Below are 19,545 nucleotides of genomic sequence, written 5' to 3' on the forward strand. Positions count from 1 at the left end.
AATCAATTCTGGATAGTGTGTTGTGTCTCGTCGAACGACAGGAGTACTTGCGGGTCATGGGGTTAAGTGAACGCCATAAATCAGTTACCCCTGTTGATTTCGACCAATCTTTTAATGCTTTAGATGAATTTTTTTGTTCGCTGGAAAAGGTAAGGTAAGTTTTGTCCATCCTTGGGTTCCAAATGGCATTAAAATCCGCACCTATTATATATGAGTACTCGGGATGGTTTAACATTTCTCCGGTTAGTGAAGTGAAGAAACCCACTTCGTACAAATTTGGGGCATATACCGCTGCCAATGCAATTTTCCTGTTATTGTGTATAATCCTAGCTATAGTTATGCGCCCCTCAGCATCCGACCATACCCCTTTCAATTCGATATTTAATTTGCGTCTGACGACTATGGCTACCCCTCTAGTTCTCGTAACAAAAGAAGAGTGACTAATATTATGGTATATGTTATCCGCTAACGTATTTATGTCTTCCTCTAAAATGTGCGTTTCGCTTAATAGAGCCACGTCCACATGTTCTTTTTTCATCAGTGTGAGCACGCTTTTGCGTTTGTGTTGTTTGTTTATCCCACCGGTGTTCCATACCATTATATTCAAACTAGCCATAATCTATGCATGTTTTTGTGTAGTTTTTGGTAATGCTTCTGGAGTGTGAAGCTACAATAGATGTACATCCAATTAATGAGGTCCCGTTGAGAGCTGAGCTTAAAAACATATATATATATACAAATAAAAATCCCCTATTTTCCCCTCACCCAGAAAGTCGTACAGGCCTGTGTTCCAAGAACACATCCTCCGCGATTGACTTTCTCCCATAGTCCACCGGATTGCCCAAACTGAGCATTGTAATCTTAATCTTCCTATGCTAATTGCCATAGGATCTAACATTTCCATTCTATTGCAATAGAATGTCGCTTTTGGTCTTGCACCTTCCCTTACTGTAATGAAGTATTGTGATAAATGACAGAAAAAATAAAATAAAAAATAAAAAAAGAGAATAAACTTTCATCGACATATTCATTTGAACCCTCTACTAACGTGTGGAAAAAAGGAAAAAAGGAAAAGATTGTAGAGCAATATTGACACCTTAATGTGAAGAACATTGGAAAAGAACAATGTAAGTAAAAATATATTTTAAAAAATATAGAGTAATGAGAAGAAAAAATTAAATAAAATAAAAATCAATGGAAAGATATAGATAAGGAATGAGAGATAGAATAATTATCAACGTGGAGAAGCCACTAGAACCGAATTAACAGATTAGATAAGATAGAAAAGCAGCGCCTTTTAGAGCTTCAATGTGCCTTCAATGGAGTGATTACTTAAATTGTTAGAATAACCTTGTAGTGTTCATACGTTTAAGTGTGGTTAATTTTTAAAATATTATTAAGGACTGATTGAACTTCATTTAATTTATTATCTGCTATGTGTATACACACCGGATGTTTATTGTTAGAGTTGTAGGCTTCGTTGTCATGGTGCCTTATATTCTAGAAGGTTGTAGAGTATACTAGTGCCTAGACTATTTTATGTTCCAGAATGATCTAAGAGACCCAGGGCATTTGAGCGATAAACCCAGAATATTCCAGATAGATCTTTTTGCAATGATATGTATTTGTCTCCTCAGAGACCAGAGACTGAAATTATAATGTATTATGAATCGTATTATACACAGTACACATTGTTATAGACGGCTTGCATATCGTCTGCTACCTTGATGAACACAATAAAGTCATTCTAACACTGGTATACATTGAGAAAGAGGCTTATCTGTTTCCAGCATTTTCGTCCTGCCTTGGGTTATTTGCTCCATTTCGATTCAGAAAATCCTCAGCTTCAATAGGTGTGTATATACCTGACCTGCGGCCGTCACTGCCCAAGAATGATAACAGCGCCGGGTATGATAGCCTTGGCTTGTAACCGGCTTTGAACAGCTTTTGCATCACCTCCTTGTATGGTAGACGTCGGATGATGGCATCTTTGCTCAAATCTTCGTAGATAAATATTGGTTTACCACCATAATTCAGATTCCCACGTTGGTTGCGAGCAAATTTGATGATGTCATCCCTTGTTGTAGTCTTCCGCAGGGTGACAATGATGACTCTTGGCCCGTTGATTCTTTGCCCCCGAGAACCGATTCTGTAAACTTGGTCCACTTCTGGCACTGTGTTTGGATCGATGTTACCCAAAATCGTTGATAACACTGTTGGAAAGTTGGGATCTTCGCAGTTTACTGCTTCATCAAGCCCTACAATGCGGATGTTATTCCGCCTGTGGTAGCGTTGGGTTTCTAGTAGCCTCTCCGTCGCTTCGTTTTTAAGCCCTTGTATTTCCCTCCGATATTCTTCTTTCACTCTTTCCATCTCTTTTCCCATCTCTGTCATGCCACCTTCGTTCGCCTTGACTGCCCGTGTAATTTCTGTCACCGTATTCTCCACTGTCATGATTCGCATGGACTGTAAAGCGCCCGCTCTCATAACCTCTTCGAATTTAGTATCGATGTGTTCAACGTGTGCTTTGAAAGCGACCATCTGTTCTTTCACGTGTGCTTTGAAAGCGACCATCTGTTCTTTTATCAGGATAGTCAGAGAGTTGAAGTCGGGTTGTGTAATTGAACTGCTTGTGTCAGTTGATGTTATTGGAGCAGTGAGGGATCCGATGGATGTTTTTGCTATTATCTTCTCAAAATCGCCTGCTTTTTCCTTCACGGTACTTTTTTCTGATGTTCCTGTTATGTTGTCATCTATTGTCTCCCTCTCGGGGCCAGTTGTCCTTGGTCCCTGTGTATTCTCCTCTATATTCCCCGCGTCGGGGCTTGTCACCAACGGATCTGCCACAGCGTCGCCTGTCATTTTCCTTGAACGTGTTTCAATCGGCGCCGTTAGAATTGCTGTGTCTTGTTTCCTTCCACCCTTTCTCTTATCCTTATCCATGTTGTCTTTTGATATAGTTAGTAGAGGGTCTCATCAATACATACGATGTGGTCTAATCTCTTTTGGTATTGTCCAAATAAGGTTTTTAAACGAAATTAACGATAACGGGAGCGGAGCTGTAACCAATTGCGTGCGCTACATATTGCAGCTAAACCGGAAGTCGACTGCAACTTGTTCCTGTTTGCGGACGACTCAGCCCTGCTGGTCTCCGACAAGAACAAGTTGCAGGTTGAAAAAACCCTCAGCACGGAACTAGGCAAAATCTGCATATGGCTCGCTGATAACAAACTATCATTACACATGGGCAAAACAGAGTCCATTCTCTTCGGTTCAAATAACAAACTCAGCAAGACCGACGGTTTCTCAGTTACAGTGGGTGACAATATTGTCACAAGGAAAGACGAAATTACCTACCTGGGTTCCATCCTAGAGGCAAATCTTTCCTGTGACAAAATGGCATCCAATGTAATAAAAAAAAGTCAACCAACGAACTAGATTCTTGTACCGGATCTCCTCTCTGGTAAACAAGAATACCCTGAAGACTCTGGCAGGAGCACTCATTCAAGGGTACTACGACTATGCGTGCACCTCATGGTACCAAAGCACCTCAAAGGCGCTTAAAACAAAATTACAAACATCACAAAACAAACTGGTCAGACTACTACTTGACCTGGACCCCAGAACCCACCTCACCCCTGCCCACTTTGACAACCTAGGATGGCTTAGAGTAGACGACAGAGTACAGCAACTTGCAATGGGCCTGGTCTACAAGATACACTATACGACCGGGGTACCCATGTACATGTCAAAATACTTCCCAAAGGTCAGTGAATACCACAACCACTACACCAGAGGAAGCTCAACAAATCATGTAAAACCCAGATTCGGCTCAAACAAGGGACTAAACACGTTTAGCAATTATGCCACAACAATGTGGAACGCCCTACCCAAAGCTGTAAAGGAATGTGAATCACTACCCACATTCAAAACCGCTCTTAAAGAGCACCTACGGGAGGCTGCAATTCGAAACTGGCCACCGTAAATGCCCAAAACCCCCACCACCTCCTAATAGACAGTCTCCTCCCCACCGCATGTATATATTCCCTCCCCGCCGTATGTATATTTCTCTCCGACCCACCCACCCCCTCCTAATGTACAGTCCCCTCCCCATCATATATACTCGGTCAGGATCTAGGGGTAACAGTACTGTATATTTGAATACCGTTTATGTCACAAATGTATCAGTACTAAATACCTATATGTCCCTATGCCATAAATGTCATGTATGTTGTGTATGTCATAAATGTCTATATGAATTGAAAATGGGGGACCCTGATGGAAACAAGACAAACGTCTTTCTCAGGTCTGCATCCCCTTAACAATTGTATGTATTGAGCCGTACTGTATTGTACCCATTCTGCAATCTGTTAAATAAAGTTTTCATTCATTCATTCATGATTCTTGTGAAACAAAACCCAGTTGTCTCCCACCAGTACCTCATTGAGTTCTGTTGGTTGGGCGTGATAACACTGTAGTAGACCTGGACCCCGGAGCCGGGCATGGGCCCCTGGTGGTTGGACTGGTTGGGGATGAGGATTGGCTGCTGATACGTCTGCTGTGGTAAACCCTGGGATCCCTGGGGCATCGATACCTGGCGAGGCAAGAGCCACACAGAACGCTTCACAAGGTCATTATGTGGATACTGTGCACTGGGGGTGGGAACAAATCCATACAACAATATACAGGTACGATATCGATAGTGACGGCAAGTATCAATATTAATTATAAATATATATATATGATTTTTTTTTTAATGCTCGACAATACAAATGATTGGAATGAGGGGAACAGACTGAAAACACAATTTTATTAGATAACAGATCTTTTTATTGCAGATGTTAACAAAGATTTCCGTTGGGGACATAATTTGCAGTTGAAAAAAGGTAATAAATTGCAATATAATATTACAATATCACGACTCTAGAATAGTGATAATATCGTATCGTGATTCCCACCCGGTCTGCACTCACAACTAGCATCGGAACCGTTTCGGGAACGGTGCATATTAATTTATAATATGAATATTGTTGATATTTCCCTGGATGATGACACATACCTGATAAGAGGGCATGGAGGGATACTGGACCATCATGCCTTGCATCTGATTTCCCATATTGCTGTGCTGGCCGCCGACGAGATTGTGACTCTGTGGCTGCTGAACACCTATCATACTCTGATAGCTCTGCGGTTGATTTGGCATCACAGTTTGGTAACCTGGAGGGAACAGAAGAGAAACAAGTGTATTCAGCCGACCGGCAGACATATAAAATGCCTTGTGATTTCAGAAGTTGCACCGTGGCGAGGAAACAGATTGTCATTTTATTGCGTCGGGAAGCGATCAATGATTCACTAGAGTCGACACCAACCAAACAGCAGAGAGAATAAACAACCTTTTACGCTGAGGTAGTGGGAACATTTTCACCACAGGGCGAAAAACATCCAGAGATGATAAAACATCTCATGGAAATAATTTTGAGGGAAATTATCCTCTGAAAATAATAACAGGCACTTTGCTTTCGCTGGTGTCAAATACATCAGTGTCAAGGTTACCAGTGAGGGCTTTGAGTCCTGAGAGAGCCACTGGAGGAGGAGGGGGTGGTGGGGAGGAGGAGGGGGCGACAGAGGAGTGAAAGCTGTAGGAGGCGAGAGGGGAGGCGTGGGGGATGGGAGGGAGAGAGGGCGATTTTCAATTTCTCCTGGCTTTTGGCCAGAGCGACAGCAATCAATTTGGCCCAGATGAGATGGGAAGTGGGACAAAAGGAATGGATGGCCTCGGGGCGCAGGGAGAGAGCAGCGGCCTGGCTATTTTTAGTGCCATTCTCTCGCCGCCACTTAACACACCCGAGCATGAAGCGCATGTAAAATTAAACACCCGTCTCAGGCCGAGCGAGCGAGCACAGCAGGGGAGGAGAAAGAGGAGAGAGAGAGAGAGGAAGGATGCTCTTTCAAATGACTGCCCCTAGACCAAAACAAATAAATAAAAAATAAAGATAAAATAAAAAAAGATAAAATAAAAAAACTTGCAAGTCTGTACCACCGGGTGCTTACTTCTAGGAGATTAAACGGGCATGCTGCCCCACTCCAGATATACTAGGGGCTTCTGCTGGCATCACTCGCTTTCAAAACATGCATCTTTTGCTTGCTAGGAGGAAAGTAGACAAGGTTCTTTCCTCAGAGACCTGGAAAGGACCCCCCCCCCCCCCTCCCCGACAACATATGAAACACTGGTGTGTGTGTTAGTTGGTGCACTATGAAACACTGGTGTGTGTGTGTGTTGGTGCGCTAACAAAACAAATCCACAAGCATCCCTGTACTGAGCAATAAAGCAGTATTGATATTCATCCTGGTTTTTATTGTAGAGGTGGATCACGCTAAGACACAAGCAGAAAAACCTCGACTGCGAACAATGAATTCCAAAAGGAGGCTGTTTGACAGGCAGGAGGCCTCACTGCATGACGGCTGATCCTCAAGGACGTCGGGAACATAGGAGCAGACTGCAGCTGTAGACCTTTTGTTCTCTCCAGTGGGTTTGTCATGAAGAGGAGGAGGAGGGAGCGAGGGGCAGGAAAAGAGACCGGTTCACTGTGAGAATTGTAGGCCTCTCAGACAGCGCCGCGGTCCCGTCTCCAGAACCTCGTGTTCCAGCGCTGCGGTCCCGTCTCCAGAACCTCGTGTTCCAGCGCCACGGTCCCGTCTCCAGAATATCCTGTTCCAGCGCCACGGCCCCGTCTCCAGAACCTCGTGGTCCAGCGGCCGGGGTCCAGTCTCCAGAACCTCGTGTTCCAGCGCCACGGTCCAGTCTCCAGAACCCACTGTTCCAGCGCCACGCAGAGGCCGGATTAATACACGGTGGATTCATGATAATACATCTATCTAGCTTCTATCCGCAGGCCATCAGGATGCTCAATGACTTATTATTTTTACTGTATGAAGCACAATCTCAGGAGGGTCATACAGAACCAAGCATTTCATTGTAATGTACATGTACCTTATATGCGACAAATTAAAACTAAACTTAACATAGGGATGTCCCGATACTTTTTAAAAAGTACTTACATCTGTGTACCTGACGATATCACGTACAGATATCAGTACTTACTGATAACATCGCAGTTCCAACAATGACTTTGAAAACATTGTCATCAGATGTTCCTCACTTTCTGACTAACAAATTAAATATACAACACGACGACGTTGCAGACATTTTAAGTTAAAATAATGTAAATATAATACATTTTTTACATAATTGTGTGTTTACCTGAACAAAACGCATATCTTTTGCTTGCTAGAAGGAAAGTAGCCCAGGTTCTTTTCCCAGACACCCCCCCCCCCCCCCCACCACCCCTCACAACTCCCTTCATGTCCTTCAATTCAGATCATCCATTACGGTCATTTCTCTGCATTTACCACAAAAACATTATAATAATAATATTAACTTGCATTTATATAGAGCTTTTCTAGACACTCAAAGCCAACATGCACAGTTTTCCTTTATTTATTTATTCTCCCTACGCAGCACGCAATCAAACACAAGCAAAACACATGTGGTGCATTGGAGAGACCAGAAGGTAAGATAGATAGTGTTTTTTTTTGCCCCTAGTGACTTAGAACAATCTAGCAATACGAGGCTGTTTATAACACGGGAAACACACTGGGAAATAACAGCCAACACCTGGTTTAGTTGGAGAGAGTTGGTTTAGTGGAAGGGTAGCTTGATATGTTTTTTTTATTTATTTTTAACAAGTGGGAGGGTAGATTGAGTAGTTTTTTAACAAGTGGAAGGGTAGCTTGAGTTGTTTTTTAACAAGTGGAAGGGTAGCTTGAGTAGTTTTTTAACAAGTGGAAGGGTAGCTTGAGTCGTTTTTTAACAAGTGGAAGGGAAGCTTGAGTTGTTTTTTTAACAAGTGGAAGGGTAGCTTGAGTAGTTTTTTAACAAGTGGAAGGGAAGCTTGAGTAGTTTTTTAATAAGTGGAAGGGTAGCTTGATGTTTTTTAACAAGTGGAAGGGTAGCTTGATGTTTTTTAACAAGTGGAGGGTAGCTTGAGTTGTTTTTTAACAAGTGGGAGGGAAGCTTGAGTTGTTTTTTTAACAAGTGGAAGGGTAGCTTGAGTAGTTTTTTAACAAGTGGAAGGGTAGCTTGAGTTGTTTTTTAACAAGTGGAAGGGTAGCTTGAGTAGTTTTTTAATAAGTGGAAGGGTAGCTTGAGTCGTTTTTTAATAAGTGGAAGGGTAGCTTGATGTTTTTTAACAAGTGGAAGGGTAGCTTGATGTTTTTTAACAAGTGGAGGGTAGCTTGAGTTGTTTTTTTAACAAGTGGAAGGGTAGCTTGAGTAGTTTTTTAACAAGTGGAAGGGTAGCTTGAGTTGTTTTTTAACAAGTGGAAGGGTAGCTTGAGTAGTTTTTTAATAAGTGGAAGGGTAGCTTGAGTCGTTTTTTAATAAGTGGAAGGGTAGCTTGATGTTTTTTAACAAGTGGAAGGGTAGCTTGATGTTTTTTAACAAGTGGAGGGTAGCTTGAGTTGTTTTTTAACAAGTGGGAGGGAAGCTTGAGTTGTTTTTTTAACAAGTGGAAGGGTAGCTTGAGTAGTTTTTTAACAAGTGGAAGGGTAGCTTGAGTTGTTTTTTAACAAGTGGAAGGGTAGCTTGAGTAGTTTTTTAACAAGTGGGATGGTAGCTTGAGTAGTTTTTTAACAAGTGGAAGGGTAGCTTGAGTAGTTTTTTAACAAGTGGAAGGGTAGCTTGAGTTGTTTTTTAACAAGTGGAAGGGTAGCTTGAGTAGTTTTTTAACAAGTGGAAGGGTAGCTTGAGTAGTTTTTTAACAAGTGGGAGGGTAGCTTGAGTAGTTTTTTAACAAGTGGAAGGGTAGCTTGAGTAGTTTTTTAACAGGTGGAAGGGAAGCTTGAGTAGTTTTTTAACAAGTGGAAGGGAAGCTTGAGTAGTTTTTTAACAAGTGGAAGAGAAGCTTGAGTTGTTTTTTATCAAGTGGAAGGGTAGCTTGAGTTGTTTTTTAACAAGTGGAAGGGTAGCTTGAGTTGTTTTTTAACAAGTGGAAGGGTAGCTTGAGTTGTTTTTTAACAAGTGGAAGGGTAGCTTGAGTTGTTTAACAAGTGGAAGGGTAGCTTGAGTTGTTTTTTAACAAGTGGAAGGGTAGCTTGAGTAGTTTTTTAATAAGTGGAAGGGTAGCTTGAGTCGTTTTTTAACAAGTGGAAGGGTAGCTTGATGTTTTTTAATAAGTGGGAGGGTAGCTTGAGTAGTTTTTTAATAAGTGGGAGGGTAGCTTGAGTTGTTTTTTAACAAGTGGAAGGGTAGCTTGAGTAGTTTTTTGATAAGTGGAAGGGTAGCTCTAGTTGTTTTTTAACAAGTGGAAGGGTAGCTTGAGTAGTTTTTTAACAAGTGGAAGGGTAGCTTGAGTAGTTTTTTAACAAGTGGAAGGGAAGCTTGAGTAGTTTTTTAACAAGTGGAAGGGAAGCTTGAGTAGTTTTTTAACAAGTGGAAGGGAAGCTTGAGTTGTTTTTTAACAAGTGGGAAGGAAGCTTGAGTAGTTTTTTAACAAGTGGAAGGGAAGCTTGAGTTGTTTTTTAACAAGTGGAAGGGTAGCTTGAGTAGTTTTTTAACAAGTGGAAGGGAAGCTTGAGTAGTTTTTTAACAAGTGGAAGGGTAGCTTGAGTAGTTTTTTAACAAGTGGAAGGGTAGCTTGAGTTGTTTTTAACAAGTGGGAGGGTAGCTTGAGTTGTTTTTTAACAAGTGGAAGGGTAGCTTGAGTAGTTTTTTAACAAGTGGAAGGGTAGCTTGAGTTGTTTTTTAACAAGTGGGAGGGTAGCTTGAGTTGTTTTTTAACAAGTGGAAGGGTAGCTTGAGTTGTTTTTTAACAAGTGGGAGGGTAGCTCGAGTTGTTTTTTAACAAGTGGGAGGGTAGCTCGAGTTGTTTTTTTAACAAGTGGAAGGGTAGCTTGAGTAGTTTTTTAACAAGTGGAAGGGTAGCTTGAGTTGTTTTTTAACAAGTGGAAGGGTAGCTTGAGTAGTTTTTTAACAAGTGGGATGGTAGCTTGAGTAGTTTTTTAACAAGTGGAAGGGTAGCTTGAGTAGTTTTTTAATAAGTGGAAGGGTAGCTTGAGTTGTTTTTTAACAAGTGGAAGGGTAGCTTGAGTAGTTTTTTAACAAGTGGAAGGGTAGCTTGAGTAGTTTTTTAACAAGTGGGAGGGTAGCTTGAGTAGTTTTTTAACAAGTGGAAGGGTAGCTTGAGTAGTTTTTTAACAGGTGGAAGGGAAGCTTGAGTAGTTTTTTAACAAGTGGAAGGGAAGCTTGAGTAGTTTTTTAACAAGTGGAAGAGAAGCTTGAGTTGTTTTTTAACAAGTGGAAGGGTAGCTTGAGTTGTTTTTTAACAAGTGGAAGGGTAGCTTGAGTTGTTTTTTAACAAGTGGAAGGGTAGCTTGAGTTGTTTTTTAACAAGTGGAAGGGTAGCTTGAGTTGTTTAACAAGTGGAAGGGTAGCTTGAGTTGTTTTTTAACAAGTGGAAGGGTAGCTTGAGTAGTTTTTTAATAAGTGGAAGGGTAGCTTGAGTCGTTTTTTAACAAGTGGAAGGGTAGCTTGATGTTTTTTAATAAGTGGGAGGGTAGCTTGAGTAGTTTTTTAATAAGTGGGAGGGTAGCTTGAGTTGTTTTTTAACAAGTGGAAGGGTAGCTTGAGTAGTTTTTTAATAAGTGGAAGGGTAGCTCTAGTTGTTTTTTAACAAGTGGAAGGGTAGCTTGAGTAGTTTTTTAACAAGTGGAAGGGTAGCTTGAGTAGTTTTTTAACAAGTGGAAGGGAAGCTTGAGTAGTTTTTTAACAAGTGGAAGGGAAGCTTGAGTAGTTTTTTAACAAGTGGAAGGGAAGCTTGAGTTGTTTTTTAACAAGTGGGAAGGAAGCTTGAGTAGTTTTTTAAGAAGTGGAAGGGAAGCTTGAGTTGTTTTTTAACAAGTGGAAGGGTAGCTTGAGTAGTTTTTTAACAAGTGGAAGGGAAGCTTGAGTAGTTTTTTAACAAGTGGAAGGGTAGCTTGAGTAGTTTTTTAACAAGTGGAAGGGTAGCTTGAGTTGTTTTTTAACAAGTGGGAGGGTAGCTTGAGTAGTTTTTTAACAAGTGGAAGGGTAGCTTGAGTAGTTTTTTAACAAGTGGAAGGGTAGCTTGAGTTGTTTTTTAACAAGTGGGAGGGTAGCTTGAGTTGTTTTTTAACAAGTGGAAGGGTAGCTTGAGTTGTTTTTTAACAAGTGGGAGGGTAGCTCGAGTTGTTTTTTAACAAGTGGGAGGGTAGCTCGAGTTGTTTTTTTAACAAGTGGGAAGGAAGCTTGAGTTGTTTTTTAACAAGTGGGAGGGAAGCTTGAGTTGTTTGTTCACACAGGATTAATAAACCACGTCTTTCACATATCAGTTCAATTAATTGTAGTATTCCATATGTGACTCGCCGTGCTGCAGGGCGAGGCTGGCGAGATGTTGTAACCCTTTCACTGCCACACTACAGAAGCGCTTAGTAACGCTTCGCCTCAAAGCCGTTTCTGGCCGAATTAGTCATCGAATCTTTATTTTTATTTTTTTAATTCTTATTCAGAGGTATTTCGTCGCGATTTCATAATTTGTAATGTGGCAGCGAAATGTGTAGAAATATGGTAAAAAAACTATTTATCCGTTTTTTTATCCGTCACTACCACACTACAGAAGGTTAACCTTTCACTACCACACTACAGAAGGTTAACCTAGTTGTTGTGTCTTTCACTACCACACTACATGTATTTACATCTAAATGCTTATTGGTCAGGCGGTGACGTCATTAAGTTGATGCCATTGATGGATGAGTATTAAACAGAGAGCAGGCAGTGCATGTTTGACAGTCACCATGGAACCCACAGCGAGGGCAGTTGCCGAGGCATTAAACCGGTTTGCTCACTTCGGAGCACACTGTGTTGAAGATGAACGCGCTTTAGGAACATTCATCGCGGATTTCTTTGTGCAGAATAAAAATCCAAAAAGAAACTCAGATTCTGGTTCAGAAGAAGAAGACAACGCAGACGTTATGCGGGCTATAATCACTGACAGCAACGCTGAAGAGCCAGATGATGGTGACAACACTAACGGATTTGGAGACGAGTTAGAGGCAGATGATGGTGACGGTGACAACACTAACGGATTTGAAGACGAGGCAGAGCCAGATGATGGCGACAACACACCTAACGGATTTGGAGACAAGGTAGAACATGTAATGTGCTTTGTGGAAGTTGAATCTGACGAGAGCCACGAACGCGAAATGGAAAGACTTTTGCGATTTACTTGTAAATGCGTCCAGGGTGATAAAGAAAATGACATTCTTAATCGGCGGTCATGTATCACAAAATTGGACCGTGATATCATCTGGAGAGGCCATCAGAACATTGAACATTGACTTTAGCATGTCTATTTTTATCTCGTGTTATTTTAAATGCTAATAAAATCTTGAAACTTGATTTGTCTCTTGTTTATTATCAGGGTCCCTTTCACTACCACACTACAGAAGGTTAACCCTTTCACTACCACACTACAGAAGGTTAACCTTTCACTACAACACCACAGAAGGTTAACCTTTCACTACCACACTACAGAAGGTTAACCTTTCACTACCACACTACATAAGGTTAACCCTTTCACTACCACACTACAGAAGGTTAACCTTTCACTACCACACTACAGAAGGTTAACCTTTCACTACCACACTACAGGTTAACCTTTCACTACCACACTACAGAACATTAACCCTTTCACTACCACACTACAGAAGGTTAACCTTTCACTACCACACTACAGAAGGTTAACCCTTTCACTACCACACTACTGAAGGTTAACCTTTCACTACCACACTACAGAAGGTTAACCTTTCACTACCACACTAATTTTTTAATAAACTATCATGACTTTTCCTCTGGGTGTTGTGTTTGCAGTCACCAGACTCATTGTAATAACAAAGAGCCTCAGACTGGAAAGCTGCCAGGTGTTAATTGCCCTAGAGAGAGGGGGGCCATGGATTACAATGACTTCTGGGTAGTGTTGTAGTTGTTTCACTATTGTCACAGAATAGCCTGCTCGTCTCTTGAAGGCTATTATCTCTGAATACGTTTTGTGATAATCACCATGAATCATAGGAAGTAGCTTGCAAAGTATCCCACCAAAATGTTCAAGTGATGGCTTATTTTGAAGGTATGAATCTGTACTTTCATAATATGTAAAAAAAAAAAAAAAAAAAAAAAAAAAAAATGAAGATCACTCAACATGACCCTGAAGTCCATACCTGGTCACATATTTTCTTTTTATAACAATGGTTGATAATTGAATGTTAATGTCTCCAGATATTTCTGTGACATGGGGAAAAAAATATCGAGGGCATTCTTTTGAGGACACATGGTGCATCTTGGCCCCAAGAAGCCCCTGCTCATTCGGAACCCCGTCTTGGATGGTTACCTGTCTGTTGTGAGGGTGGGGGCATTGGCTGGTTCTGCGGAGCGCTGTACTGCACCGTGCCCACAGGCCGGTACTGCTGGTTGGAGATGATGGGGTACTGGCCTGGTGCACAGTAACACGCTGGCATCTGGAGGGGGGGGGGGGGGGGGGGGGGAGAGAGAGAGACAGAGAGAGGGGGTTCAAAACGGAAAACATTAGAACCAGCACACCTGTTTTGCAGCCAGGGGCTGTGAACATGCAGTACCACTCTCCTCCATCAGGGAGAGCAAAATAGAACCAATCATTTATAGTGAAATAGAAAATAAAAAAAAAGATAATGTTTATAGATGTTCTTTCAAACTGAAACACCAGTGAAACATCAGTCCCAACAGATGAGAATATTATTTTAAAATGTGGAAATTTAACGCAATTAAATCAAATTACCCTTTTTGACCCCAACCTCTTCCCATAGTGTAGCTACGACAGCCGGCCACGGTGGCTGGTTAGAATAGAATCTTTATTGTCATTGTTGGTACAACAAAATTGAGTTTAGAGATTGGTTGTGTTTACATTCCTGTTCACTCCTTTCACTGCCGCACTACCAAACGGTAAACCCTTTCACTGCGACAACACACACAAGGTTAACCCTTTCACTGCCACACAACAGCAGGTTAACCCTTTCACTGCCACACTACAGAAGGTTAACCCTTTACTATCACACTACAGACGGTAACCGTCGGTAGTGTGATAGTAAAGGGTTAACCTTCTGTAGTGTGGCAGTGAAAGGGTTAACACGCAGACGAGTGACCAGACCTTCCCTGAATGTCTTCTCACAACACACTTTTGGATTAACTCACCATCATCAAAAACCAAAAGAATGCAATAAAGAAAATGGGATGGGGTGGTCTAACAAGGGAAGGGGGGCTTTAGACTAAAAATATTAATAATTTCTTTAGATAAGAGCATCTATACCACAGATTATTAGTATCTATACCAGATTATACAACGACATGCAAATTTCTCGATTCTGATTGGCTGAAAGTCATTTTACACGTCTTTATTGGCAACAATTCCACGCTGCTGGCCCAGGACCCGCCCACAACCGAACCACATCACATCACTGCGCCGGATCACAAGAAGGTGGACAATAATCTTTACAAATGGATATGTTGTTAGCGACTAAACAACTAAATATCAAGCGATTCTGTCACAGCGAATGTCTTAGTCGTTTAAACAATGTTGGATGATGTAATTGATGGGTCTTGAATCATTCTGTAACAAAAGAAAAATCGCGGGTTGATTGATTGATTAATTTTCAATTTTTTTTTCAATTTTTTTTCCTTTCGACTGTCAGCGCTCGCTTTAGTCTCCACCCACCGCCACACACCCCCCCCCCCCCCACACACACACACACACACGCACACTCTGCCTGCAACGCGGGGGATAGTCAGAGAGCTGGGTGCTGCGCTGTTCTAAGTGAGCATGGCCTATTGAGTTGATTGATTGATTGATTGCTCATTTTATTACTGTACGCTTGGTTTCCAACTGGTTAAGTTTAGGCCCTCTACAGTAGGTTTAAAAAAATAAATAAAAGAATAGGGCGAAGAAAACGTTTTTTTCCTATAGGGCAAAGAAAACTTTTTAATTTGTTTTACCTACTTTATATAGAAGCATCTAAGAATGAAGTTCTATGGAAAGTAGGTTTGCATTCCCTTAACAATTGTGTGTATTGAGCCATACTGTATTGTACCCATTCTGCATCTGGTAATAAAATGTTCAATCAATCATTCCAATAATACACAGTTGGATGTGTTAGTTGGTTGGATGCACTTCAAGCTGCTTCCACATGAGGCAACTTCTCTCAATCATTCCAATAATACACAGTTGGATGTGTTAGTTTGGTTGGATGCACTTCAAGCTGCTTCCACATGGAGGCAATTTGTCTTTTTTGTAGTTGTGGGAACTACTTTTTCTGGCGGATGGTTTTTTCAATAAATCTTCGATTAATGTGCGTTTATTGTATAGAAATAAGGTTGGATGAATCTGGCAGTTGTATAAAAGCTTTACACCACTTGCAGTCGTGATTTGTGAACAATAAACCATGCCTAGGGGGGTCTAACGACCCTCGGCTGCGCCTCGGGCCTAACGACCACCCCTAGGCATGGTTTATTGTTCACAAACCACTCCTGCGCGTGATGTAATGCTTAATTATTAGTTTGATTATTAGTATCTATACCACAGATTGGTCTGATTATAAGTATCTATACCAACGATTAATAGTCTTGATTATTAGCATATACCAAAGATTATTAGTCTGATTATTAGTATCTATACCAAAGATTAATAGTCTGATTATTAGTATCTATACCACAGATTATTAGTCTGATTATTAGTATCTATACCACAGATTATTAGTCTGATTATTAGTATCTATACCAGATTATTAGTCTGATTATTAGTATCTATACCACAGATTATTAGTCTGTTTATTAGTATCTATACCAGATTAGTAGTATCTATACCACGGATTATTAGTATGTTTATTAGTATCTATATTAGTCTGATTATTAGTCTGATTATTAGTATCTATACCAGATTATTAGTATGTTTATTAGTATCTATACCAAAGAGTATTAGTCTGATTATTAGTATATATACCACAGATTATTAGTCAGTTTATTAGTATCTATACAAAAGATTATTAGTCTGTTTATTAGTATCTATATCACAGATTATTAGTCTGTTGATTAGCCTGTAGTCGTCCTCCCTGTTTATTAGTATCTATACTAGTCTGATTATTAGTCTGATTATTAGTATCTATACCACAGATTATTAGTCTGTTTATTAGTATCTATACCAAAGATTATTAGTCTGTTTATTAGTATCTATACCAGATTATTAGTTAGGATTATTAGTATCTATACCACAGATTATTATTCTGTTTATTAGTATCTATACTAGTCTGATTATTAGTATATATACCAGATTATTAGTTAGATTATTAGTTAGATTATTAGTATCTACTAGAGTTGTACCGATACCAGTATCGGAAATGCCGCCGATACTGCCTAAAATGCTGGTATCGGTATCGGCCGATACACGTGAATTGTAGCCTCCAATCCCATGATGTAATTTATCTCCTGCCGAGTCCTGCGGAGAGTGAGGATTAATGAACATGTTTTAAAGTGTGATGCTGTGTCATTTTAACAGCAGATACACTTTCTTAAATTCCATTGTCCTCGACAGTGCGGTGTGACGGGGAGCTCGGACGGGATGTGTTTTGCTGGTGTTATGATAGCATTAGCTGGAAAGATAGCTAGTTGGAACAACATCCGCTTTAACGTTACATAAAATCAGATGATCGCCTGTCCTTTCTCCAGGACCTAACACTGTCCGTGACCGTCTATCAACAATAATGCACCCACGGTGAATTGTATAAGTAGCTACTGACAAGCGTTAGCTGACTATTACTAACGTTATCAAATGTCAATGCGGGAAGACGAGCTAGGTCAGTTAGCTTAGCTTGATAACGTTACCGTGTCTAAAGTTGGTGCTATTCATAATCCAGCAATAATGGCTGCAGACCTGCAAGCAAAGTACAGCAAGTGCCAAAGGATAAGAGTCTGAGGCGGAGTTTCAAAAGAGAATGTTGAATATTTATTTTGCATCAAAAATCACAACATGAACGTTCTATCTGCCACTAGCTTACAGACTGAATAGGGTATATCTGCAGAGCCACTGAGTAGCGAGTGCAACACCGTTGAATGTCCGTGTGGATCATTGGAGTAGGGTATATCTGCAGTGCTGCAGCCCATACTCATTGATTAATGATACTAATACAAATCTATACAATCACCTGTTGTTGAATAAATACCATTACTTTCTAGTTATGACTAAAAAAACAGTATAACAGTATCTGTAAAAAAATAAATATATATATATATATATATAATTTATATGTATATATATTTTTTTTTTATGTATGCACTGGTATCGGATAAATATCGGTATCGGCCGATACCCAAAGCTTAGGTATCGGAATCGGATCGGAAAGGGAAAAATGGTATCGGAACATCTCTAGTATCTACACCAGATTATTAGTCTGATTATTAGTATCTATACCACAGATTATTAGTCAGTTTATTAGTATCTATACAAAAGATTATTAGTCTGTTTATTAGTATCTATATCACAGATTATTAGTCTGTTCATTCGCATGTAGTCGTCCTCCCTGGGGGAACCACACACCTGCTGCATGGGCTGCTGCATGTAGCCCTGCTGCTGCAGGACCGGCTGGCTCACGGCCGGGGGCGCAGGGGTGGAGTACGCCGGCGCAGGGACGGGCTGGCCCACCATGTAGCTGGCCTGCTGCGGGGGGGGCTGGAGCACCACGGAGGAGGGGTACATGGCAGTATGGGCCTCCCGGCCCTCCCCCGAAGCCTGCCGCGCCAGACTCATGTGGCTGAACGGCCCTCCCAGGGCGTCTTGCTGCAGGGAGAACCAAGAACATCGTTAACACGAGAATACTGTCCAGTTTAAAACTACACCCTCAACCACAGCATAAAACTACACTCTCAACCACAGCATAAAACTACACTCTCAACCACAGCATAAAACTACACTCAACCACAGCATAAAACTACACCCCAGGGCTCCAGACTAACTTTTTTCACCACCGTCCCAGAACCGTCCCGAAATACAATTTTAACCGTCCCAAAGTGAATGTAACCGTCCCAAAAATCAAATGTAGTTTCTTTACTTTGGTTGTCGTCGTCTATAGTTGTTATTGCCATAAGAAACACCATTCAGAGAAGGGGAGCATAAATTGATTTAGTCAAAAGGCTCCCATGGTGGAAAGATTTCACAAGAATAATTATGATTAAAAATAAATATAAAAAAAAAAAGTGTTTAACAAGGTGCTAGTATAGGGATATTTGGTCACGGTGCTGTTATTGTCAACCAATTGGAGCCATCTTGATTATTCCTTCCATAGGAAAATATATTTAAATGTATTTGTATTTTATTTCGTTTTAGTTTTTTTTGTTATTACAAATGTGTGTTTATGGTTGAAAATGTTAGAGTAAATAAAGATCAAATCAAATCTAACTGAATAAGTTATCCCTCTTCTAACAAGAAAGAAAAACGTAGTTTAGCTTTAAACTATATAATGTCATTGCGTCCAGAGATTCCACCTTTGATAACTAAAGTAATGACACTTGACTAGTAATGAAACATGTCCCTTAGATCGCGCTGTCCTCCTGGTCGATATTGATAACTGCTGCTAAATTCCAGCGGGCCCTCCTCACTGAATATGGATTCATTGTGTAGCTGCAGAGTGAAGTTTGCCTATAGCCTGTCGTCTATTTCTCCGCGTTCGTTTAGATAAATGTAACGTTATGCCAATTAACTCGCAATGGTAGTAACATTACGTGTTAGTATAGAATCGAATAGAAATCCTTTAATAATCAGTGGCAGTCTGCACGTTAGTCAGTAACGTTAGCTAGCAATAAGCAGCTATAACTAGAACGCGTCGATAACTGTATACAGTTCCAATAGACTAACATTACACTTCTGTGATTTAAATGTGTCCTCACCTTAGACTCAGGGGTAGTATTGCTGGATGCAGTTCCCTGTTGGTCATTTTGGGTCTGTGTTTATCCTCTTCAAATAGCGCAGCATGTTTGCGGTGCTCTCTTCACTGAGAGGATGCCACAGTATAGCGCGCGTTTTTTAAATTTTTTTATAACATTCTGATCTTTCCGCGGTTCTTGTACAGTGGTCTCGTGCCGTGCGACTGTCAATTACCAGCTGTCATTCACTGTGTCAACCAGGGTTAAATACCAGTGGAGAAAGCCTAGGTAAGAGAGATTTCCCTCACCTGTTAACACGTTTTTCTTTTTCGATGCAAGATTCATTTGGGGTGTGACGCTGCTGCAGCGCGACTGGCTGATGAGGTGGGTAGGAGTTGATGCTGGATTAGCGTATCGCTGCGTTGGGAGGCGGAGATAGTCATTGGATTTGGCAAATCACGCTACGTTTAGACTTCAGTGAACTTAGTCAGCACGAGACATTCACCATTTGACAGCAATATATGCGCGCACTGACA

At 40.8% G+C, this 19,545-nt stretch overlaps 1 protein-coding gene across 2 annotated transcripts in view; it reads right to left on the reverse strand.

Moving 5' to 3' along the window:
* The window catches only part of r3hdm1 (R3H domain containing 1), a 205,484-nt gene that overhangs the window by 35,112 nt on the left and 150,827 nt on the right, over positions 1-19,545 (reverse strand). The window contains exons 14-17 of one of the 2 annotated variants that reach the window (XM_084314657.1): positions 17,688-17,927; positions 13,461-13,587; positions 5,060-5,217; positions 4,440-4,594 (exon numbers count right to left, since the gene is read on the reverse strand). In XM_084314657.1, the coding sequence (XP_084170783.1) occupies positions 4,440-4,594; positions 5,060-5,217; positions 13,461-13,587; positions 17,688-17,927 (680 nt within the window). Of the gene's footprint in view, positions 1-4,439; positions 4,622-5,059; positions 5,218-13,460; positions 13,588-17,687; positions 17,928-19,545 lie in introns of both variants that reach the window. The other variant, XM_084314656.1, reaches the window with a different exon arrangement.

The sequence above is a fragment of the Notolepis coatsorum genome (genome assembly GCF_963971535.1).
Source record: "Notolepis coatsorum genome assembly, chromosome: 5".
In the NCBI taxonomy this organism is placed as follows: Eukaryota; Metazoa; Chordata; class Actinopteri; order Aulopiformes; family Paralepididae; genus Notolepis; species Notolepis coatsorum.